At 43.0% G+C, this 26,512-nt stretch overlaps 1 protein-coding gene across 4 annotated transcripts in view; it reads right to left on the bottom strand.

The window, feature by feature from the left end:
* Positions 1-26,512, bottom strand: part of DOCK8 (dedicator of cytokinesis 8) — a 230,588-nt gene that overhangs the window by 83,782 nt on the left and 120,294 nt on the right. For all 4 annotated transcript variants that reach the window (XM_072839291.1, XM_072839300.1, XM_072839310.1 and 1 more), the window contains 5 exons: positions 7,761-7,878; positions 6,217-6,287; positions 4,686-4,824; positions 3,955-4,056; positions 89-184 (listed from right to left, as the gene is read on the bottom strand). In XM_072839291.1, coding sequence (XP_072695392.1) covers positions 89-184; positions 3,955-4,056; positions 4,686-4,824; positions 6,217-6,287; positions 7,761-7,878 — 526 coding nt within the window. The remainder of the gene's footprint in view (positions 1-88; positions 185-3,954; positions 4,057-4,685; positions 4,825-6,216; positions 6,288-7,760; positions 7,879-26,512) is intronic.

Here is a 26,512-nt window from a genome sequence, read left to right as displayed (position 1 = left end):
CTGGACTGTCCATAGAGGCTGCTCTGCTGCACCGTCTTCCTTATGAGCCTCTGGCTCTGATTTGAAGAGGACTTTGAAGTTCCCTTACCTGGGTGTGAACAGAAGAAACAGCTTGCACTTCAATATTAAATACTCCCTTGTGTCCTTCAGCCCACTTAATGGGAGGATTCTGTAAAGGGACTTTCTGTGTTAAGAAAGAAAAAGAAAATTAAAAGATTAGCAAAATTCAATCCCCTGTTCCGATTACTGACAAGCAGAGCGAAGCAGCTGGAGGGTCAGTGTCAGGGTTACACAAACAGAACCCTCCCTGGAAGCCTGATACAACTGGCCTGGGAGTTAGGAGTCCTATCCCCAGGTTCGGTTCTTCATGGAACTGGTTATTGTTACTCTGACAGTTCGAATTAACTCTCATTTTCTTACACTGAACAGAGGGGTCTGAAGTGAGTGATCAGTCTTAAGCTCCCATCCAGCACTGATAATCCTGGATTCTAAGGATCAGAATAAAGTCATATTGCAGCAATTTCCACATTAATCAGGAATGTCAAGACAAAGTGTAGAATATCTTCTGAGACATGAAATTTTAATGCTTTCAAGTACCTGTAGTTACTTTGCTTTTAACAAAATGTTTCCAAAGAGCAGTCCCGCTAGGCTCCTACATTAATTACTCAAAATGACTCTTTTATACCATATATATATATATCAACGGTCCTGCAGTCCTTGGGGACCATTTCTTGCCTTACATTTCCATCAGAACAGTCATTTTCTAGAGACATCATCACACAGCACTGAGAACAGCCTAGCCTGACACAGCTGCATGAGTGTGGGTGTCTCTTGCATTCTAGTGGAAGGAAACATGTTGTACTTGCAAGAGTAGGATGTGTGCATGGGGTGTGGACTGCTGGAAGTATCTAAGAGTCACAAGCTGGAGCCCACAGTGGATCCAGCCTACAGACAGGTTCTGTTTGGACCAATGTTGGAAACATTTTGAATTAGTTGCCAACATTTGAAAGTCAAGAAATTTCCCATGAAAGCTTACTTTCCTTTTTTCCCTAAGATTTTTAAATTTATTTAAGACAGAGTGAGTGGGAAGAGGGGAAGAGGGAGAGAGAGAAAGAGAACCTCAAGCAGACTCCTTACTGAGCATGGAGTCCAATGTAGAGCTCAATCTCATGACCCTGAGATCATGACCTGAGCTGAAATCAAGAGTTAAGACACTTAACCGACTTAGCCACCAAGGTGCCCCAAAAGCTTGTTCTAACCTCCCTTGAGAACTGAATGATACGAAGACATGGGCCTTCATCCCAGGGTGGCATCCATCTGTGGGGCAGAGAGCAGCTGTGACCCTCAAGGGGCACACAGTCTCCATGGTGAACACATTCCACCAGGACCCACCACCCATTACATTGTTCACCTGACTCCTGGGCTCATTGGTGTTTATCTCCTATAATCTAAAGTAGCGCTGTCTGCTAGAAATATTATGTGAGCCAGTATGTCACTTGAAATCTACTGGTAGTCACATTTCAAAAATTAAAAAGGAACATAGATTAATACTTTTAATACTATGTTTCATTTCGCCCAACAGAGAGAGCCTAAAGACAATCGATAAAACATGTATTCAATATTAAAAAAAATACAGGATATATTTTACCCTATTTTTTCCCTACTAAATCTTTGATAGGAGGGTTGTGTTTTATACTTTCAGCACATCTCAGATTGAACTAGCCACTTTTAGTAACCACATGTGGCTAGCGGTGACTATACTGGACAGTGCGGGTGAAGCTGAGGGTATGTCTATAAAGGTAGCACAGGGCAAGAAGGAAAAAGGAACTTTAATATAAGGAAAGTAAGCATCAAGTTTGTTGCTTGCTACAACTTATCTCATTTCACGTCCACAGCAGTCTTATAGGCAGGTATGGGCTCAGTTTCATTACTGAGACTCAGAGGGTAAGCAATTCATTCAGGTTCTCCTAACGAGGGAGTGGAAGCATCTGGATTTTGTACCAGATGTATTTGTCTCCAAAAAACCCAGGTTCGTCTTCCAGCAGTAAGAAAATAATTGGGTATTCTAGGGAATTAGAATGGGCAGCTTGATGATGAAAAGGTGGTTTTCAGGGCTTCAGGATGGGGTCGCATTTCCAAATCATCCAAATCATAAAGAACCATCAGGGAACATCTGTGAACATACTTAGGTGGCTCTTAGGTGGTTTTGAGGAGAGTGGTTTTGATGGGAAACCAGGCATGCACCTGTAGTCCAGAGCGAAGGAAGTTTCTCTCTCCAGGGAGAAAAAAGCAAAAATGAGAATAACCGAATAGCCTGGGGATGACGGATGTGTAGTCAGAGTGGGGAAGACAGCTGACTCTAAAAGTTGAAACAAAAATCCAAATTCCTGGGAGATTCTTCAACATGAAAATTGCAAGGAAAACAAAAGAGATAAAGGTGGGGGGTGCCATGGATAAAAAGTCTTAAAAGACCTGTCAACTAACAGCAATATGTGAACCTTACTTGGGTCCTGATTCAAACAAACAACTATAGAAAAAATGACATTGATGAAATAATTGAAAATTTGATCACTGATTGGATATTTGAAAATAAGGGAACTATTAATTTTTAAGGTATGACAATGGTATTGGTTAAAAAAAAGAGCCTTTATCTTTTAACATAATTTAAAAATATTCATAAATGAAATGATACGATATCTGGGATTTGCTTCAAAATGATACTTATTGATGCAACCCTGTGCCAAGCTGACTGAGAAGCATGAGGGCTGGTCAGATACGGTGCTTTGTAGTGACCAGTGGAGAGTCCACAGGGCTCCCTTCAGTGGGTAGGTAACAGCAAAGTGGGTGCGCAAGAGGCAGCAGAGGAAACAGGGAAGAGAACTCCCGACATTGGCATCTTTAAAGGAATAAAGGTAGCCAAATGCAGATAGCAACAACTGGCCCAGGGATGCCTGGGTGCCTTGGTGGTTGATCTTCTGCCTTTGGCTCAGGTCATAATTTCAGGGTCCTGGGATCGAGTCTTGCACTGGGCTCCCTGCGAGGAGCCTGCTTCTCTATTTCTCTGCATCTCTCTCTGTGTCTCTCATGAATAAATAAATAAAATCTTAAAAAAAAAAAAAAAAAAAAAGGCCCAGAGGACAAACCAATGGAAGTCAGTGTGGGAACCTTTTATCTTATTTTAAAGATTTTTAAATTTATATTAGAGAGAGAGAGAGAGCACAAGCACCAACAGAAGAGTGGCAGTGGGAGAGGGAGAAACAGACTCCTTATTTCATCAGGAGCAGGGAGTCGGACATGGGGCTCAATCCCAGAACCCTGGGATCATGACCCGAGCCAAAGGCACCCTAGCCACCCAGGCATACCATGCAGGAACCTTTTGAAGGGATCAGTGCTGAGAGCAGTTGTTAACTCAAGTGGACTCTATTTGCCTCCTCGTTCACAATGCATAATTCTGTGAATCCCTCTGTTGTGGATAACGCCAGGTAATGCTTCCTTGGGTACAAGTCGCATTTACCAAATATTCAGAGTTGGTGATGCCTAAATGAACGGGGTTTCATGATCATTATTCCTCCCCTCCTATCAGAGCAATGTGTTCTCAGAACATTCAACGTGATGGGCACCTGGGTGGTGCAGTCCACTGAGTGCTGGACTCTGGGTTTTGGCTCGGGTCATGATCTCAGGGTCATGAGATCCAGCCTGGCATTGTGCTCTGGGTGGAGCGCAGTCTGTTTGAGTTTCTCTTTCTCCTTAATCCCCTGCCCCTCCCTGTCCCCCACTTTCTCTCTCAAATAAATACATCCTTAAAAAAAGGAAGATTCAATGTGCTGACAGATGATTGCTCCCCAAATATGCTAAGGATCCTCAGTCATGTTTAAGGGCATAAGAAGTGGATCTGGGAAGATGGTCCAGACCACGGCTGGACAGGAAACGGCTACCACCTAGCTCTCTGGTTACCTCTGCAGAATGCATGGAATAGTTGGGTGGCAGCTTTTCCAAGGCAACTGGGAGACAGTAGGATCCAGTTTGAAGACGTTCATTTAAGAGAATTGGCAGCCACTGAAACAGATGATGTAAAGAATAAAGTGGTATTTATTACAGCATATAATTCTGGCCATTTATCTAGCTCACAATAATCAAATGCAACTAAATGATGATTAGATATTGACCAGGCCTCCTTTTGGCAGTAATTTCTGTCAAGTTCTTTGCATTTTAAATTCCCTGAGTGCTCCTAAGATAGTAATATCGATGATTTACTGCTTCCAGAGCCAAAGTAGTAGCATTTTTCTTTACAGCCAATGTTTGTAAGTGTCTGGACAACATCAATGTTTATTTTACCTTTTATATTTTTTAAAGAAATAACTTTCTTCCCCTTAGGGGAAAAAGAGCTGGTCTTACATGTGGAGTGTATACACACACACACACACACACACACACACACACATATATATATTTTAAATAAATGAGCATTCTTCCAATATCTATCACCCATAGCTTTCCGTTCCAGAAATTTGTCATCTGCTAAGTCAAGCCATTTCTGCTTTTTGCTAGAGTCTGGTTTGGCACATATTGCTACTTCTGACAGGAAAAAAAAAAAAAGCAAGTGAATAGGACTGAGTTGTTTATCCCTGCAGGGACCTTGGAGTCCAACCACTGCAGTGTGAATTGGCAAGTTGAGAATGACTCACCGAATATCCCAGGAGACTTTCCACTGAGGCTCCTTGCTTCTGCTGACAACTGATATGATAGAAGGTGAACAGGAGGTGGTGATTTACTGTGAGCTTAGCAGGGAGCTTGATTTTCACTTCTTCATAGAAGTCAGGAGACCTGTTTCAAAAGCACATTATACACGAATAACTTTCAACAAGAGCAATGACTTCTCTGACTATAAATTGTAACACCACAGACCCTTTGCTCCTCAGAATTTGCCAGCTTGGGGTTTTGCTTTTCATTTGACATCATTCTGCTCCCACGCAGAAGATCCTTGCGACCAACCTTATACCACCAGATATGCTCCCCAACTAAAGGCTTTGTTAGGGAAAAAAAAAAAAAATCTGCACACAACGGAAAAGTTCAACTTAATTTGAAAAGAAGATGAGTCCCTTATCAGGCTCCCCTCATGGAGCCTGCTTCTCCCTCTGCCTATGTCTCTGCCTCTCTGTGTCTCTCATGAGTAAATAAAATCTTTTTAAAAAAATGAAAAGAAGATGAGGCTCCAAGTCTCACTGTGACCTCCTTTTTCTGTCTCCACCCCAAGAACAGGGACTGGTACATGTCTGGCACTCATCAAAGGGATCTGGATTAGCAAATGAATGCAGGCAGGCAGGAAAAGGAACCTGATTTACTGAATTACAAGATCCCAGATACTTTACTAAGGGCTTCGCATACATTATTCATCCTCATCTCAATGCAGGAAAGGGAGTTCAGAGAAATACTTAACAGGGCCAAGGTTATCAAGCCAGGATCAAACCTGAGTCTATTTGACCCTGTAAAGATTTCCCTCCCCTACCTGTAAAGTGTGAACGTGGTTTTAGTTATTCTGTGACTCAGTTTACCCATAGAATAAGGCCTGTTCCATTTCTCTTTGGGGCAACTAAAATGTTTTTAAAGCAGATAATGGGGCAGGTGTAGGGTAATATTTAGAAGACAAGGAGACAGAGAAAGGAAAGAAAGGATTTTGTTTCTGGACCCTTGCTGTATCTCAAAGCAAGTTAGGAAATTTACTTCTTTATTTAATCCCATAAAACTTTTCTGTATCATATACAACAGAAGTCTCCAGAAGAGTCAAAGCCATATTTGGTTCTTAAAGACATGTTCTTTTCCCGGTCTTAGTTAATGGCAAAAAAAAAAAAAAAAAAAAAAAAAATCATTTTGGGATACCTGGGTGACTCAGTGGTTGAGCATCTGCCTTCAGCTCAGGGTGTGATCCCAGAGTCCTGGGATCGAATTCTGCATTGAGCTTCCTATGGGGAGCCTGCTTCTCCTGCTGCCTATGTCTCTACCTCTCTCTCTGTGTCTCTCATGAATAAATAAATAAAATCTTTTTTTTAAAAAATGTGCATCTCCAACCCAGAATCATAGAACTAGCATATATTTCCTTTGTCACTTAGTCTCTGAATTATAAAAACTGTTAGGAGAAATCACAAAAAAAGGATTCAGAAAAGCCAGGAGATAATGACACAATCATGGCATATGTTTAGAACTCTGAAATGCACTTACTTATTATGGTATGTAATAGCTGTGTATACTTCCTGCAGAAATTCAGGGCCGTTGGATTTTCCAAAGATGACCTGCGCACCAATATGGAAAGAACCAAATTAGCAGTGATATTTGGGTACATCAGACCAACTCCTATCAGCCTGATGGGTATTCTGGTCTCACAAAGCTGCATTTTGTAAACAGAGGGTGCTAGGTTTACAACTGACCCAAGGGCATACAGGTACAGAAGAACTGGCTGTAAAGGGTAAACTGAGACCCTGAGGAGCTGTATGAGTGATCAAGAGCCACAGGATTGTGAGACTGGAAAATCAGTGCCCTCTCCACTCTGCCTCACTATCTAGAAGTCTATACTCCAAGGCAAAGCCACCTAGTTTTGCTCTCAGTGACGCTGGTCCAGGCTCTTTTCCCTCCAAAGACATGGACCTGGTTGCTTGAGTGATCTGGACCTTTGCTGGCTTGTCCACATGTCTGTGCTATTTGGAAAAAGACACCTCCTCTGGCCTAACTCAGCCCTAAAGGCACATGATCTGACTCACCTTTGGGCAAAGAAAACAAGAGCTTTCTACTAGATGGAACAATGCTCATGACAAGGTACCAAGGGCTTGGGGAGTAGAAAATGGGCTGGGGTTGGTCCTCACCTGTCCCCTACTAGAAGCTTCTGCACAGCTGTACCTGCCAGCTCTGAGAGCCTTACTAGGGACCAGGGCAGAGAGAACCAGGGGAGCCTTCCTTGGGGACTTCTTGCCTATCACTGTCACAAGAGGATACCTTGCCTTGGGAAGATGAGTGGGTCAATAGGAGGATGGTTTTTTAAAAAGTAGATATCTGAAGAATGGAAACACTGGAAAAAAAAATACTTTCAATAGAAAGGTATATTAACTGAATTCTAGGACTTAGGGAAAATGATAATATCTAACTGCCCATCTCATTTAGTAGCAGATAGTTATAATACAAATTCTGGCCTTTGGGGTGCCTTGGAGAGCACTGTATTATATATTTGTTCTTTGATTTACATTTTGCCTCAGGATGATGATCCATTCCCAAAAGGTGTTGAGACGACGTGTGTGTGTGTGTGTGTGTGTGTGTGTGTGTGTGTATCATTACTAGGCAGTACTTTACATGTGCCTCCAGATGTGGCCTGGGGCTTGGGCGGAGTGCATTGCTGTGCCCCAACCCCTGCCCCCAGAAGGAGAGAGGCTGACATAGTAGGCCTGTCTCTCTAGCTCTCCTGCACTTAGGGTGGTGTGGGTAGATTTCATAATATTTTTCAGTGCTCTGAAATGGTCTGCGTTTCCAAATTTCACAGATGAATAGGGAATAAGTTAAGGAAGAGACTTAAAAATTTAGGTTGACCCTGGGTCCCCATCAGCACACAGGGACCAATATAGGACCAGCCACAAAGGCCTTTGCACATGTTAAGACATGTTGGCCTGAAGAGGAGGACGGTGTATGCTGATGGGCCTCAGATTTTGTCTGTGTGAACTGACAAAGGAAGTTCAGCCCACCCTGGTGTGAGCTCAGCACATTTGTGTTTCTCTCTTTACCGGCATAGCGTTGCTAGCATCCTCTCCACACATAAACTGGATCTTTATTGTAATGTTCCGCGCAGATGCTAGTTTGTTAGTGAAGTTCAGCCTCTGTGGGTAGACGTAGAGAAGATTTCTGGAAAACAAAAGATAAAGAACCAGTGAATAAAGTCTGAAGTTTATCTTTGCCACATTCTTCTGTGAATGCTAAAGCCCACATTTGTGAGATAATTGTTCTGAAGGAGTTTCTCCTTTCAGACGTGAATTATTTTTGGAGGAGTGAGGTTTTCTTGATTCTTCCTCTTCAGCTGCAGCCAACTGATAATAACCAACATTGTGCTCTTCCTTGCTACGGAGCGAGATGTGTCTGCTGCAGCTGAGGAAGTTTCATTGCCTTCAAATATGGAAAACTGCCGAGAGGTAGTATGTCTGATACAAAGATAAGAAAGCAAAAAAAGCTTCAGCTCCTTTTATTTCATTTTTTATTATTTATTTTTTTAAAAGATTTCATTTTGAAGTAATCTCTATACCCATGGGCTCAAAATCATAACCCTGAGATCAAAAGTCACACGCTCTATGGGCTGAGCCAGCCAGGCACTCCTGAGCTCATTTTGAATACAATTCAGGATCACAAGTGATGGACCTAACTTCTTATCTTTTCTTTCTCTTTTTCCATTTCTAGTCTGTATGAAGTAGTTTCAATTTCTTTTTGGCATGGCATTCTGGATAGGTTTAGTCTTTTCCTATCTAAGATGACAGTTCAAACCTCCAGCCCAATAAACTATCTGACAATAACACAACAACAATATGAAAAATGCATCCATTTATCTAACAGCTATGGACAGGTACTAGGCTAACTATAATTTTTTATGTTTTTCTATTTGCAGTTTTACTAGCATATTCCTTTTTTTAAAATTTTTATTTATTTATGATAGTCACACACACAAAGAGAGAGAGAGAGAGAGAGGCAGAGACACAGGCAGAGGGAGATGCAGGCTCCATGCACTGGGAGCCCGATGTGGGATTCGATCCCAGGTCTCCAGGATCACGCCCTGGGCCAAAGGCAGGCGCTAAACCGCTGCGCCACCCAGGGATCCCTTTACTAGCATATTCCACTAAAAGGTAAGCTCTGGGAAGGCAGAGATTTTTTTTCTAAAGATTTTATTTATTTATTCATGATAGACACAGAGAGAGAGGGGCAGAGACATAGGCAGAGGGAGAAGCAGGCTCCATGCAGGGAGCCTAACGTGGGACTTGATCCCGGGACTCCAGGATCACGCCCTGGGCCGAAGGCAGGCACTCAACCACTGAGCCACCCAGGGATCCCAAGGCAGAGATTTCTATCTAATGTTTGATCCACTGATGAATCACCAGCAGTTGGAATAGTGCCTGGGACACAGTAGATGCTAATAAATATTTGTTGAATAAAGGAACAAATGTGTGTATATATTTTTTTCAGTTCATTCATAGGCCAGGCTTGCAGCTAATAAAGAAATTAATATTAGTGCTGTAATTAGTATTGTCAACATGTCAGTTTCACATTCCCGACTCAAAGAAACAATGATATTGACATTCATATAGCACTTATCCTGAGTCAGGTGATATTCCAAATACTTCTTCTTCTTTAAAGAATTTATTTATTTAAGAGAGAAAGAGCTCGAGTGAGGGGAAGAGGCAGGGCAGAGGGGGTAGGGAGAGAGCAGAAGCAGACTCCCCACTGAGCAGGGAGACCAATGTTGGGCTTGATCCCAGGATCTGGAGATCATGACCTGAGTAAAAGGCAGATAAGGCAGATGCTCAACCATCTGAGCCACCCAGATGCCCCTGAAATACTTCTTATTTATTAACTTATACTGTTAAATTCTCACAATTATCCCATAAGTAAGTACTACTTCCCATGTCACAAAGATAAAAGTGAGATACAGAGATGTTGCATAACTTACCCCAAATCACAAGGGTAGGAAATGTCAGTTGGGAGTTGAAGTCAGGAAGTCTGGCTCTGGAGCTGTGCTCTCAACTACTGAGCTGTATGCCCTCTCCTAAGACCCCCACTGAGGTGACAACGACTTTGTCATACTGCGTTACTCATGACATCTCTCAGTGACAAGTCTGCCTCGCTTTCTGGGTCTTATTAACAGACAAGTATCAGCAGGACACAAGGGCTGATTCAATTAGTTAGTGTCCCCTTTTTTGGGCAAATGTCTTGTCCTCCTCACATGTGGTCCACTCTTCTAACTCCTAGGTAACACATTCTCCCCAGAGACACATTCCTGTCCCAAAGGCTTCCGAGATGACAAAACAACCTTCGTGTGACTCAGACACCAGAAAAGGAGTGGACAAGAGGGACCAGGTGACCAGATTTTCCTTTGGTGAATGTGTAGGTTCTCATAATACTTGACAAAGACTTGACTCTTAATCAATACAAGGGCTTCTCAACCGCACCACTGCTGACATTTGGGAGGGACCATTCCATGTTGTGGGACTGTCCTGTGCCTTGTAAGACATTTGGCACCAGTGCTGGCCTCTACACACTAGGCATTTAGTAGGACCTCCCCCTACTCAGCCATAATCAAAAATGTCCCCAGAAATTGCCAAATGTCCCATGAGGGGGCTCCTAATCACCCACATTTGAGGACCAACTTATTCACACATGTGAATTTGCACAGCAAAGATCCGTACAATGATCCCCAGTAGATTTCCCATCTTTGGGATAGAGTCAATGCCACTCCCTGGGTCCATATTCAAATGTAAAGTATGCTCCACTGGACAAGGGTGAAGTCAATGCTCAAGTATAAGGCAGAAGATGAAAAATCTTTACCTGTTTAATTTATGAGGTCTGCGGTAGTTGGAAGGGAAGGACTAAGCTGGCATTGACTCTGCTCTTGCAACTCTAACTAATCCCTTTGTTGTAATAACCAGATCGATCCTGCCATCACATGTGGGTGAAAAATGGTCATTTTGGGAGTGCCTGGGTGGCTCAGTTGGTTAAGTGTCTGCCTTCAACTCAGCTCATGATCTCAGGGTCTTGGGATCAAGCTCTGTGTCAGGCTCAGTGGAGAGTTTGCTTCTCCCTCTCCCTCTCCTGTTCCCCCTGCTTGCGCACATGCTCTCTCTCTTTCTCTATCAAATATATAAATAAATAATCTTAAAAAAAAAAAGAAAAGAAAGAAAGAAAGAAAGAAAGAAAATGGTAATTTTGGATCAGTGTCTGCATAAAGGCCCAGAATTACCCCATGGCTCTCCTTGCTACAACAATATCACCAGGGACGATACTAATGACCAGCACTTCAGACAAGACCAAGTGGATGGGCTGAGTGAACCCACTCCTGATGGACCAGGCTGACAGCTCCCAGTCAATGATTTGGTACCAGACACATAAATAAAGAGCAAGCCATGTGACAAAATTAATGTTTAAGGGAGAGCTTCCTGAACTACCAGGAAACAGATGCACTGATCCTCAGAGCCCCTGGTCTGCTCAAGTAAGAGAAGTAAAAAGCTTTCTGAGTGTTCTGGAATGGGGGTACCCCTCAGAGCTGAGCCAATGTGAGGGGCTGGCATGGCGAGCTGGCTCTTAAAATAATTTTTTTAAATCACAGTCCAGCCGAGCTCTAATAAAAATTTCAGAGTTTGGAATACTGTTCTGTAATATACTTCATGCAACTTATCACTATAAAAAGCCAAGATGCTGATCTCACGGAGCGTCATAACCCCTTTCATCTTAGGCCAGGTCTGGAGCAGGGCGCATTCCATTACCCTGCGGATACCTGAAAGCCCAGCCCAAACCAGCGCTGCCTCAGCTCCTCCGCAAAAGCCCAGGTCTTTGCAAAAGGGTAACAAGTCTGTGGGGAAGAAGAGGGGTGGGCTAACAAAGGCTGCCAGGAGAGGCTGGGGGAGGCCAAGATACGCAGGTTAATGTGCGCCCTGAATCGCTTCGAGGGGGAAAGAGGTCGCTCCTTTCCCTAAACGTTTCGACCTCAGAACTCATTTCGTTAATCTGTTCTTTCATGGTGTATTTCACGTGTGTAATGTTCTGAGAAATCACTTGGGAAAACATTGAAATAAACTTATCTGCGGTCGGAGGAACAACCCATATCAAGGGAGGGAAAAATGCGAATGGATTCCCTGCTGAAATAGGATGCAGGGTAAGGAGTGAAGGCTCTCAGGCATCCAAGGAGAGAAAACGCTGCTTGGAATTACCAGGAATACACAGGAGCTGATAACTTTGTGCAGGTTCAAAGGCCAAAGATGCAAATAAATAGCATTCCAATGTCTTACTTTACCCCAGACTGTCTATGTTGGGGGACTTACTGGAGGCAGAATGGGGGGGACACAGTGCTGGGGACAGATCAGAATTGCCATATATCATGACATCTCTAGGCTACTCTCTGCCTCTGGCACTGTCCTACTGATGCCCTAGCCTGGCAGCAACTAGCACACACACTTCCACCTGCCTGCTGGGCTCCGTTTCCAGCTCTTTCTAGCTACCAACCTGTCCTCTTGTTAATCTCTTGTGATCTCAGGATCACAACTGGCTGTAAATGGTCAACTGCATCGACTGCTTCCTATATTTAAGTGCAAAAGAACATAAATGCAAGGCAAGAATGTCATCATAAGGAAATGATTTAAATTCAGATAATAGGCATAATACTCAACAAGCTTCAAAAGTCAGTAACATATTAATATGGCTTCCTCCAAAGAGGAGATGGCAGGCCATGATAGAATGAAGGGATAAGCATCGAATTCTAGGGGGTGAGAGCTGGGAGATACCAAGCCCGGCCCCAGTTTTTGAACATGAGACAATGGAGGCCCTGGGAGATAAAGGGATGGTTCACCCTCTGTGAGTTTGCCACAGAGCAGGCATCGGATCAAGGCCAGTGCTGTTCTGAACCTCACAAGTGGCTGTGTCAGTGGCACCTTCCAGATCTTGCTTTCTTAAAGTGAGGAAGTCCAACCATGAGGCTGTTAGGAATGGACATGGATGTAGTAATGAGGATGGAAGGCAGTTCAAAGTTGGGTGTGGGTGTGCCAGTGAGGGTACAGACCTCTCTCTGTTCATGCTTCCTCATCTTTGCTGCCACTGCTCTCATCCTCAGAGCGAATGTTTATTGAGTGGTCATGTTAAGACTGGTTAAGGGTGTTGGCTCTGGAACCAGAGAGCTGGCTTTGGGCAAGTTATTTAGCTTTTCCAAAGCCCCAGTGGGGCTAAAAGTCATGCCTACCTTGCAGGGCTATGGTGAGTATTATTAATGAGTAAGAATTTATTAATGATGGCTGTGGTGATAATGATTTCCTGCACACAGCAGGGTCAGATACACACCACAACCTACATGTTCCACTCCAAACCACCCTCATGTCTCACAATTGCAGTGTTTTCAATTCATCTCTTGACTTCTACACTCACTCCTCACAATCTATTTCTTATATATCCGTTGGAAGACCTTCCAAAAGTGTAACAGATTGTGGCAGGCCCCGACGAGGGTTTCCCAAACTACTCATCATGAGCCTTATATGAGCAGGCCCCTGGCAATTTCCCTAACCCTATTGCTCATTACTTTCCCACACTGGCCCTTTTATCAAGGCCTAGAACATTCTAAACTGATTCTTATGACAGGTCTTTTGTAACTGCTGTTCCCCTTACCTGGAAAAGCTTCTCCTAGTTCTCTAAATGACCAGTCCCTTCCCATCTCCTGGGTTTGGGCTCAATGTCCTAGTGTCAAAGAGATCTTTCTTATCAACATATAGAGTTGGTCAACTCCACTGTCCCTCATATACAAACTCCTCTCTCTCTTTTTATAATCATGCTTATGAAAGCAATATGATTATGACAATGATATATAACCATTTTTCAATCATGAAGAGTTGAAAAGTACAGAAAAGTATAAAGAATAAAATATCGAGGGATGCCTGGGTGGCTCAGTGGTTGAGCGTCTGCCTTTGGCTCAGGGCTTGATCCCAGAGTCCCAGGATCAAGTCCCACATCGGGCTTCCTGCATGGAGCCTGCTTCTCCCTCCGCCTATGTCTCTGCCTCTCTCTTTGTGTCTCTCATGAATAAATAAAATCTTTTTTTAAAAAAAGAATAAAATATCAACTACTCAATATCCTACTCCATTGAGAAACATCACAGTTCAGACTAGCCTATTTCCCTCTGTCTTTATTTCCTCTATACATTAAACAGTTTCATCTTACTGTGTATACAAAGCTTTATCTTGTTTTTGTATCATTTAATGTTGTTCAATTATGACTGTTTTCCCAGTGAACACTATCTTAATGGCTATATCATATTCCCTGTCATGAATTTGCCATAATTTACACTAGTCTCCAAAAATAAGCATTTGGGTTATTTCCCTTTTCTCAATTATTAAGCTGTGATGAACACTTTATTTCGCTCCACTGCAATGTGGTATACTTTGGGAAAATTTTCCTTAGGTTCTATAAAGTTCAATTTCTTCATCTTTAAATTAATTGAAAAAACTATCTAACTTTCTTTATGCTATGATTAAAGAAATAATGAGCCAGTTTGTAAAAAATGCTTTGAAGCAGCTGGATGAAAGGGTCTGTGTAAATCACAATGTTAGTAGCCCCACCAGACTGTATAAGCAAGTGAGCTGTCCCTACACTCTTCTCCCGTGTCCCAGTACAGGGGCGCTGCCTACCTGACCCACCCTACCCCAACACTGCTCCATAATTTTGCACATTGCACAAGCAAACCCTTGTGCTCAAACATCATCACCATGGGCTCTCAATGTCCTGGTCTATACTGAACATGCTTTCTACAGGACACACAGCTGGAAGGAAACTTCAAGAGAATTTAGCTCAACATCCATCTTTTTGTAAACCTGGAGATTGACTCCAGGGAGGTTAAATGGCTTTATCAAAACATTTTTTTTAAGGAAGGTAAACTCCCAAGGATAGTTATATCTCTTCTTGCAACAATGCTAGGTGGTGTGTTTTATTAAATATGCATGCTTTTAAAGAGAATGAATATATGAAAATAAGAATGTTATCTCTTGGGCAGCCCTGGTGGCTCAGCGGTTTAGCGCTGCGTTCAGCCCAGGGCATGATCCTGGAGACCTGGGATCGAGTCCCATGTCAGGCTCCCTGCATGGAGCCTGTTTCTCCCTCTGCCTGTGTCTCTGCCTCTCTCTCTGTGTGTCTCTCATGAATAAATAAATAATTTTTTTAAAAAAAAGAACGTCATCTCTTGAGAGGGAAGATCTACCTGCATTCTCAGTAGTTCGCAGAGCCTAAACCAGGTAAGAGTGATTATCAGGAAACTGATAAATGGGCTCATATGTTTTACACATGATAAATTACATGCCTCATGTTAGCTAGAGAAAAAACCTAAGAATTATGTCATCTAATGATTCTTGAGAAGGTAGCTCATAAGCAAGATAGAAATCCCTGGTTGTGGCTGAACGATTTTGAAAGCTCCCCTAGTTAAGTGCAGGTCCAGCATATATGCACGGCATCTAGTACAATCTCGTTTTTCCCAAACGCAGACAAGAATGGCTCTCCTCAGTCCCATGCATCACAATGCTTAACAGAACATGTGGTATTCATCAACAATTTTCTTTCCAGACCCACTTCAGATGGCTTCTCTTGATTAAAAATTATTTTTGGAAACTTCAAATTTTTTCCACTGACTCCCCAACAGCGTTTCTACTGATTTTTGAACTGCCGTAAGTGAGCAGCCCCAGGAAGTCAGAAGCTAACTTGTGGAATCTGGTCATTCTTAGATGGAACTGGTGGCCATACTCTCTCAGCTCCTTACTGTCTTGGGACTGTCTTCTGTTTCCTCTGCTGAATACAGGTTGATGCAGGGGACCTAGAAATCTTACAAAGCCACAATGCAAAGAACACCAGTTTGGCTCTTGCTTGATTTAGCCTGTTGTCTATCTGGTGCGAGAAACCAGAGAGAAGAACCTGCCCTGTCATTTATTCCCAAGATGACATCCGTGCTCTGTCCTATGAGCTTCTCCAGTGTGGAGAGCAGCTCAAGAAGCAGCGAAGACAACATTGGACACCTGTTTAAACAACTGGGCACTTTGAACAGCTCTCTAGCAGAGCTGCTAACACAAGTGAGCCAGCAGGAGAGAAAGCAGAGCCTGGAGAAGAGAACCGGGCAGGTCGGCAAGAGGAATGAAGGCCTCTATCAGCTGGTTGATGAGCTCCAGCACTGGCTGGTTGCCGGCATGAAGCAAAGGGAGAGATTTAACAAGAAGCTAAAGTTGTTGGAGGTGAAGATGGAGGATGCTGCATTCTTCAAGCCAGGTGAGCTTTCTCTGACAAAGGTGGCGGAGATCATCATGGTGAGTGGATAGTTATTGATAATCTTAGTTGACTGTGATTTTGACAGATTGGAAAATAAGCTACAACGGCAAGAATCAAGTTGGAGTTATTTTTCCTGTGAAAAACCTGGTTAAGAAGAGTGGCAGTGCTGATTAATTCTTTGTGATACTAATGTTTATGTGTCTTCCATTGTTATGAATGGCAATCTAAACTATGTTTGGAAGAAAAAAAATTGTGTCACTTTTGTGCTCCTGAAGGAATGGCTGGAGAATCACTCAGTTATGTCATGAAGCCAAAAACCTAATCTTTTATTCTCTCTCTTTCCGGTTTCCCTCCCCACCTTTCATTGTCTGTCTTCAATCTCTCTGTGTGTGTCTGCCTCTTTTTTAGCTCCCTCTCACTTTCTCTCTTTCTCTGTGTCTGGACGCATCCGTCTCCTTCCAAGAGTGCAGACATCAGGTTTCCTGCCAAGAGCTGGGGCTGGCTTGTGAGCAAGGCCACTTTACCCTCAGGATGACAGGCACAGAGCCTAAGACCTAGGAACATCTTAAGATGTCACAAAAAATGTCTGAGGGCCTCCGTTATTAGCTCCAACATATGAAAATCAAACTTCAATATCACAATTAATGATTTTACTTTTTAAAGAGCTTTATGTATTTGAGAGAGAGAGAAGGCACGAGAGAGAGAGAGAATGCGTGCACAAGCAGTGGGAGCGGCAGGCAGAGGGAGATGCAGGCTCCCCACCAAGCAGCGAGCCTGATGCGAGACTGGATCCCAGGACTCTGGGATCATGAGCTTAGCTGAAGGCAGATGTTTAACCGACTGAGCCACCTAGACGCCCCATGATTTTATTTTTTAAAAGTTTATTTAAGAAATCTCTACACTCAACATGAAGTTTGAACTCAGGACCCCGAAATCAAGAGTCACATGCTCTTCTGACTGAGCCAGCCAGGTGCCCCATGAATTTAAATTACATGCTTACCACATCTGACATTTTGTTAGTTCATCAATGGCAACTCTACTGAGTTTAACCAACAGGAAAAAAAAATTTCCCCCACTTTGCAGACTGTTATATATATCTATATATAAAGTATATATAGCAAATAGAGAAGTAGGTGCATCTCAAAATGTTTGAAATGACATCTGGTCAAGTGCTTCAGGTTTAGGGAGATCCTAAAAGGATCTTAGCTATGGATATGGGCTAGGAGAATAAAACACCAGTGAAATCAGTTTTGCTCTCTCATTGGTGTTCCTAAAGCTTGAGACACAAGTGTTGGCTTAACAGCAGACCACTAGCAACACAGTCTGAATTGAAGTAGATTGGCTAGTCAATTAGTACCTGGCTCTCCTGCTACAACATATTGAAACAGTTTTCTATATAAAAAGCTCCCCAGTTTTCTAAACAAACATGCTCAGCCTATTCTGGTAACTTCAAAGTATTCCTTTTTCTTTTCTTGGGTTTATTTTATTTTTTTATTTATTTATTCAGAGAGAGAGAGAGAGAGAGAGAGGCAGAGGGAGAAGCAGGCTCCATGTGGGGAGTCTGATGCGGGACTCGATCCCGGGACTCCAGGGTCACGACCTCAGCTGCAGGCGGTGCTAAACCACTGCACCACCAGGGCTGCCCTTTTCTTGGGTTTAAAAACTCTTTCTTTCTAGCCCTTTCTGCAAAGACAGAGCCAAAGAATGGATGAACTGTTTTTGGACATGGAAATGCAGCACAACCAACTGCATGAATGTGATGCCCTCATTTGAAAACTATGGGAAAAGGTTGGTGGCTCTAACTGCTTTGAATACATTGTTAGCAACTGACTTTGATTCTAAGAGAATGAAATTCAAATACCCATTAATACCAGTGATCTGAAAGTTGTGTCTTTTATCAGGCATTCCAAAGAAACTCGCAAGTCTAGGTACATTCTTTTAAGGTTACTTATGCCAGGTAAGCTGCTGAGGAGGTGGTTTTATTTATTATTCACATTTCGCTGCCAGAAAAATATTTTTTAAATGTAATAATAAAAATAGCTAACATTATCGGGGCATATGGGTGGCTTAGTTGGTTGAGCTTCTGACTCTTGATTTCCACTCACGTCATGATCTCAGAGTCATGGGACTGAGCCATGTGTTGGGCTCCGTGCTCAGTGGAGAGTCTGCTTGGGATTCTCCCTCTGCCCCTCTCACCTGTGCATGTGCTTTCTCTCTCTTTAAAATCAATCAGGAGATCCCTGGATGGCTCAGCAGTTTAGCGCCTGCGTTCAACCTAGAGCGTGATCCTGGAGTCCTGGGATTGAGTCCCACGTCAGGCTCCCTGCAGGGAGCCTGCTTCTCCCTCTACCTGCTTCTCCCTCTGCCTGCGTCTCTGTCCCTCTCTCTCATGAATAGATAAGTAAGATCTTTGAAAAAAATCAATCTTTTTTTAAAAAATGGCTAACATTATTTCTTACTGTGTGCAGGCACTGTTCTAGGCACCTAAGACAGATAGTATGATTACCTTCATTTGATTACCTTCATTTGGCAGATGATAAAACAGAGGCATAGAGAGGATGTATAACTTGCCCAAGGTAACTAGCTAGCAAATGGCAGATGGAATTCAGACCAGGTGCCCTGAGGTTAGACCCAGGGCACATAACCATTGCTAACTCTAAGACCAACAGTAAATGTCTCTTTGGTCCACAGACTCACCAGAACTTTACTATGTGATCCTTTATTATATTATTTACAAGGGCAAAAGGACGTTCGCCCAAACAAACTGTATGATTTTTTTTTTTAAAAAGGCTTGAAATAACGTAGTTAACTCCAAAGATGAGAGTGCGTACTGTCCCTCAGTATTAGAGGTCTTAATGTTTTAAATACATCAAGAACAAACTGAAGTTAGAAATCTTAGAGCACAATATTTGATATATTCTAGAATTACTGAGGAAACCTGCAAACCTAGTATTTTAAATGGGAGCATGCTCTGTGAATACATGCTTATGAGTGAGCTAAGGCTTTGCTACTCAAAGGATGCCCGGGGAGAGGCAGTGTCAGCACCAGTACCACCTGAGAGCCCGTTAGGCTGCATCACAGCCCCGCTGAATCAGAACCTGCATTTTAACGACATCCCAGGTGATTCAAATGCACATTCAAGTTTGAGCAGCACCGATTCAGGAGAACTGATTTGTTTTTAATTTTGCAGATAGATGAATCCTAGGGTTCACTGTGTTTCCCTTGTTTTTTGTTTTTTTCCCCTGTGTGGCTGGTAGAAAGCTCAAGGTCACATGTGCAGCTAACTTTTTAAAGAACTGTCAAGGACATGAAGATATATTCTGGTATTAACCTTACCCAGATTTATATTGATTTCTTTCCCCTTATTTTCCTTTCACTCAAATTTTATACTTATTATATAGTCTCCTAAGCTACCCCTGATAATTTTTAGAATGAGGTTTATAAATAAATGCATATAAATAAGGCATTTTCCATGCCTAGCCTTGTCATTCTGTGCTCCTGCCATTATTTGTGTTCGTTCCCGTTTCCAATTCTTAGGTTAAAGCAAAGCGCAAATTCACAAAGGAATCCACAAAAAGTGCAAAGAGAAACCCTTGTGTGTAGGCTGAAGATTATGTCCCAGCTTCAGAAATCAGAGCAAAAGAAAATGCCTGTGACTGTCCTAGGGCACCCTGGGAAATGGAGCAAGATTAGGAGGCACTGGGGAAACTACCACAGCAGCAGCTTGCCTCTCAGTAACCTCTGTGCCTCGCAGGCCTGGCTGCAGTGTTTCATATACTGTTTCATATGCTGGTACTGTATTCTGAACTTTGGGGACCCCTACCCGCCATCCCCACAATCAGCAAACAGTAGTTAAGAAGCCAGAGACAAAATGTTACCAAACTGTTTAGAAACACTGCAATCAATGACCCAATATTCTCCCTCACACAGTCCTGTTACATTTAAAAAAAAAAAAAAAAAAAGTGCTCAAAACCAGAAATTAAATGAGAGAAAAAAAAGAAAGCAAAACAACAGTAAACTCTTATATACCACTTTTAAAGATTTGGTGGTAACTCTGGGAAACGAACTAGGGGTGGTGGAAGGGGAGGTGGGCGGGGGGTGGGGGTGACTGGGTGATGGGCACTGAGGTGGGCACTTGACGGGATGAGCACTGGGTGTTATTCTATATATTGGCAAATTGAACACCAATAAAAAATAAATTTATAAAAAAATAAAGTTATATGAATGGTAAATAAATAAATAAATAAAGATTTGGTGGGGGCTGAATGTCCGTGCTTTCTCAACTGATGAACTACAGTTTGAACGCCACATACGGTGTCTTTACATAGAACGTTATTTTGAATGTGAACTAAATACAGCTCCTATGTTTGCAGAGCACTTTTCTCTTACATCAATCCAGTCCCTTCTTTTTATGAGAGATAAAAATTCGTCTTTACTGAGAGTCTAGAAACCCAGCACTCCTGTTAAATAAAGCAGGCCCTCAAGCTGGGGCAAAGACAATGCCACCTTTTAGAAACACGTCAATAGGGATCCCCGGGTGGCTCAGCGGTTTGGCGCCTGCCTTTGGCCCAGGGCGCGATCCTGGAGACCCGGGATCGAATCCCACGTCGGGCTCCTGGTGCATGGAGCCTGCTTCTCCCTCTGCCTGTGTCTCTGCCTCTCTCTCTCTGTGTGACTATCATAAAAATAAAAAAACAACCACACATCAATGCACGTAAGCTCTCCTTAAAACCCACTCACTTGTTTAAGAAAGGTCTACTAGTTTTCAACAGCACAAGACCTAAAGGGAAAGTTGGGATGTTTACAATCTTACATCTTATCTGGATCAGATTTCCATTGAAAAAGAATCACAAATACATAAGCATTTGAGACCTACTGGGGAAGACAGACTACTGTAGGAAAAGAGTAAATTTCTCTCCAACCTGACTTGAAACTTTAAAATCCTATTTCTTTGAGCTCTCTTTTTTACTGTAAAAAGTTGTTTTCACTCCTATATTGCAGGCTTGTTTTTTGGAGTTGTGGGTTGTTGAGGGGTATGTGTGGAGACTCTTCTCACCTTTGAGGATCTGTCAAGAAACAGTTATCTTTCAGGGTGCCTGGGTGGCTCAGTCAGTTAAGCATCCTGTTCTTGGTTTCCGCTCAGGTCATGATCATTCATGGTTTGTGAGATTGAGCCCTGCTGTGGGCTCCATGCTCAGCGGGGAGTCTGCTTAAAGATTCTCTCCCTCTGCCTCTACTCCCCTCAAATAAATAAATAAATAAATAAATAAATCTTTAAAAAAAAAAGATATTATTTTTCTATTAGGGAGGACTGTATTACAGTTGTCCCAGAAACATGCCAGGTCAACTGGAAGATTCTCCTTAGCAAGCTTTGTCCTCAGCATCCACGGAGTTCATCAACCCTCCATCCTACTCATTCCCACTTTCCCATATTCTTTCAAATTCACACAACTGGAGCGCCCCAACTTTTGTGGTTTGGTTGGAACTGTGGTAGCAGCTTCCAACATGACTCCCAGTAATCCCTGCCTCTTGGTATTCCAACTCTGTGAAATACCTTCCCCTTGTGTGTAGGCTGGACTCGGGGACTATCTCTTTCCTTTCTTTCCTTTCTTTCCTTCTTTCCTTCTTTCCTTCCTTCCTTCTTTCTTATTTTTTATTGTTGTTCAATTTGCCAACATATAGAATAACACCCAGTGCTCATCCCATCAAGTGCCCCCCTCAGTGCCCGTCACCCAGGCACCCCCACCCCCCGCCCACCTCCCCTTCCACCACCTCTAGTTCGTTTCCCAGAGTTAGGAGTCTCTCATGTTCTGTCTCCCTTTCTGATATTTCCCATTCATTTTTTCTCCTTGGGGACTACTTTCTAACCCACAGAATACAGCAGAAGTGACAGGATGTCACTCTGGAGGTTTACATAAAGACTCTGGCTTCTATCTTGCTTACACACACACACACACACACACACACACACACACTAGCTTATTCTGAAAAAGCCAACTGCCATGTTGTGAGCTGCCCTCTGGAGAGACAAATACAACAAAAAATTTACAAAGGACTCTCGCCATCAGCTAGTCATCAATGAAAGACTATATAATCCAAGAGGAACTGAATCCTGTCAACAACCCCATGAGTGAGCTTAGAAATGAATCCTCCCCTAGTTGACCCTTACGGTGATCACAGCCCTGGCTACCACATAGCCTGGGAGATAACAACTGTTGTTTTATGCTGTAAAGTTTTTGTTACACAGCAACAGATAACTAACATGAGCATATATATTTTTAAAAAGCACGTGTCAGGTATTCGTATTTGCTGATATTTAAACTTGTGATTCCTTTAGAAAATGATTTACCTTAGAGAATTTTTTTTAAAGATTTTATTTATTTATTCATGAGAGACAGAGAGAGAGAGAGAGGCAGAGACACAGGCAGAGGGAGAAGTAGGCTCCATGCAGGGAGCCTGACATGGGACTCAAACCCGGGACTCCAGGACCACGCCCTGGGCCGGAGGCAGGTGCTAAACTGCTGAGCCACCCAGGGATCCCCACCTTATAGAATTTCTGTCTCTTAACTGGATCTCAGAGTTATTCTCCTGGCCTAAGGAATATAATATAATAAATATAATATAATATAATATAATATAATATTATATTATATTATATTATATATAATATATATAATATAATATAATATATAATATAATATAATATAATATAATATAATATAATATAATATAATATAATATAATATAATATAATGGCAACCTATACCATCATGTTCTCAGTATCAAAATAGCCTCTTTGGCATCAGTCCAATCTCCAATGAAATATAGAACTTGAGAATTTCTAAAAATATAAGTAATTTTTCTTTGGTTCTAGCTCTGATTCCATTACCCAAATTAATTAATGTCTCCTCAAGAGGCTGTGACAGGTTAGAGAAAATGTAAGAAGACTGCTAAGAAGTACTAGCTGCACATGTCCTTCCTTCTCCTGTGAAACGGCAATTTTTCTTTTAAAGATTTTATTTTATTTGTTTTTATGATAGTCACACAGAGAGAGAGAGAGGCAGAGACACAGGCAGAGGGAGAAGCAGGCTCCATGCACCGGGAGCCCGACGTGGGATTCGATCCCGGGTCTCCAGGATCGCACCCTGGGCCAAAGGCAGGCGCCAAACCGCTGCCCCACCCAGGGATCCTGAAACAGCAAATTTTTAATGAAAGCTTCCCCAAGTAAAAACAGAACGAATGTTTCAATAATATTTGGTGCTTTCTGAAAGACTTAAAATTTGAGTTTAAAGACACTGCGTCAAATAAATAAATAAATAAATAAATAAATAAACAAACAAACAAACAAACAAACAGTGTCAATGCCAAAATCTGGACTGGGCTGCATTTTTTTAAAGACCACCACACAGAATTGTCACATGGATAAGGAACATGAACCAACCTATAAGCTCTTTTAAGGAACAGAGGGAGCACATTTTTTCCAGGCTTTGCAAATAGTTTCCTAAAACAAATCTGCCAGCTGACAAAAACATACACATACCAGAAAATTTCCAATCTCTGCTGTTGCTGAAACTGACTCTTTTTTTTTTCCTTTGGGGCAGAGACTTTATTAACACAAAGTTAAGACTTTAATAACACGAAGGAACTAGCCCTACCTATTCAAAACAAACAAACAAACAAACCAGCCAATAAATAAGTAAATACTGTTCGTTAAAATGCTTGCTGCATCATTCCTGATGGTTTCAATACTGTCAGATGCTTCAGTTTAGGTTGGGGAAGCAAATAGTGTAATTGGGAGTGCATCCACTAAGACACGAATTGTCCAGATGCCCCCAACTCCCTCTATAAACATATGCCTGCCTTGGGGAGAGAGAAGGCTCGTCTGGGTTTTGGGGGTGGGAGAACTTGCAAAGATCTCGAGGTGGTTGCACGACAAAGCTACCTGCATGTCTCTCAGCAGATGGGCTCACCTCTAAGTGATTCTGGTCTCTCTTAAGAGACTGAGCTGTGCTTCCAAAGAGATGGATCACTCTTGGTCTCTTTCAACGCTGAGCATAACGCCTGGCATGGATAGAGGCCCTAAAATACTGGACAGGTGAATGCATCAACATTATTCAAAGGGGCAACTCCTGCTAGATGTGCAAGGTTTTTCAAAGGACAGACGGTGTGGAGGGAGTACAGGGACGAGTTCTCACTCTCCATGCTCTCACCAATGTGACAAGTCTGTGGAGGCTGTGCTCATCCCCAGACAACTCGGAAGGCTGAGTAACTGTCACTGTCATGGGCTCTGATTCTCCTTGCCCTAGAGATGCACAGGGTTAACACATCCTTGGCTGCTGGCCAGGGACATGGATGTTCAGGCCAGGGTTTGGGTTAGCTCCAACACAACTCTGGGCAAAGACATTAAAGACCCCATGAAAGAAGCAGCCCGTGCGCCCTGGCCCCCATAAGGCTGTCACAGTGGGGTCGTGCTCAGCAAGACAGTGATTCTTGCTCACATCACCTACCACAGTTCCTGGAAACATCACCTACCTCAGAGGAGCGCTTAGGCTCTCAGGCCTATTGCCTAGTGCCTCAGCAACTTTGGAGGTGTCACTTTCAGAGCTGTGCACCTAGAGTCACCCAGCAGCCTCTGGTCAGAGCCTGCACTGGGGTTCATCAGGCATCCTTTCGGCTGCAGGTGTCTTTCGCCATGTCCTCTGCAAACGGTCACACACCCAATATCCACCCAACAAGCACAGGAACTGCTGGGAGGTGCTGATATGTCTATAGAATCGTGTATTAGGTAAATGCTATATTTCTGGGCAAATCCTGATCCTCAGCGGGAAAGTTCTACATAGCTACAGTGCAAAAAATAGAGGGTTTACCCAACACTTGCTGTGGCTAGAGAGCTGGCCAGGAACTTCTGTCAGAGCAGCTCTACTGGAAAGCATTGACCACTGCCACCATCCTGTCCCGATGAGTAAAGAGACCCTGGACATAACAAGGACAGCTCTCTACCCTTCACAAGCTCCCTTCCTATTCCACTTTATCAATACCAATTCAGTGAATGTGGCTCTGCCTACTGAGTAGATCCTATAAACCCCCAGGGTCTGCTTCATCCTCACAGAATCTAACTCATTAAATGGAGACTGGCCTGAATTCCAGGACCAGGGAAAGAAAACAGAGAAGGAAATAATGGGACTATCAAAATATTTTACATGATGTAAACAAAGTTTACAATGTTTCAATGACAGCTTCATGGCAGTTAAAGGAACTGCAGACAGGGACGCCTGGGTGGCTCAGTGGATGAGCATCTGCCTTTGCCTCAGGTTGTGATCCCAGAGCCTGGAGATTGAGTCCCACATTGGGCTCCCCGCAGGGAGCCTGCTTTTCTCTCTAGGTCTCTGCCTATCTCTGTGTGTCTCTTATGAATAAATATTTTTTTAAAGCTGCTTTTTATGTTTAATCTCAACAAAATTTCATTGGTTTCAAAATATTATTGCAGGAAGAGGCTGGGGATCCTAAGTGTTCTCGGTTTGCTTTTTCACCAAGTAAGGACAGACCATTAATTTGAAGTTTGTTTTTTACAAAAGAGAAAGCAGCCATCAATCTACGCCTTCACGTGTGGGGAGGCTGGCGAGGACGGTGAGAGAAAGCCCATCGCAGGAAAGTGAATCACCATCTTTCCCTCTTCCTCTCCTCCCTGGGAAGATCCCATTGAGGTTACAAGAGAATTACAGGAGCATCCAAGGGTCCTGGATGGTGTGCACTTTGGTGGCACCCAGCTCAACGGTGGTGAAGCAAAAAGTTGTGCCATCAGGATAAGCAAAGACCAGTAGTGCAAGGAGGAACAGAGAGAACACAATTCTGAACTTGGGGTGAGCTAAGGCTTTTGCATTTCTCTCTCTCTCCCTCTCTCTTTTTCAATTTTCTCAAAGGTGAAATGGAATAAGGGCCCATCTGTGTGTGTCACTCTGGCGGGCGTGAACTAGCAGCCTGACGTAGCAACAATGCAAATCTATGAATAACACGAAGGAACTAGCCCACGTCCTATCTGTGAATCTAAGGCAGGATCTCAGAGGAGCTGCTGCACTGGTCTTGGGACTTTAATAGGAGAGAAAACACCACTAATGTCACCCCCATGAAGAAAGTGGTGAGGGGCAAAGGAACCACAGGTGTGGTTTTAAAACCTGAAACTCTAAGAAAAGTTGAGAAATGAGCTTCGAGATGTTTTTATTGCTCAGTGTAGGATTTTTTTTAAGATTATTTATTTATTTATTCATGAGAGACACACACAGAGAGAGAGAGAGAGAGGTAGAGAAAGAAGCAGGCTCCATGCAGGGAGCCCGACGTGGGACTCGATCCCTGGGCTGAAGGCAGCACTAAACTGCTGAGCCACCTGGGCTGCCCTCAGTGTGGGATTTTTAACCTTCGACATTGAAATCTCTTTCAAATCTTTCAAAGGATGGGCAGTCCTGTTGGCCCGGTGGTTTGGCGCCCGCCTTTGGCCCAGGGC

This window comes from Canis lupus, chromosome 1, assembly GCF_048164855.1.
Source record: "Canis lupus baileyi chromosome 1, mCanLup2.hap1, whole genome shotgun sequence".
NCBI lineage: Eukaryota > Metazoa > Chordata > Mammalia > Carnivora > Canidae > Canis > Canis lupus.
Note: the sequence above shows the minus strand (reverse complement) of the source record. Positions and strands in the feature narration are given on the sequence as shown.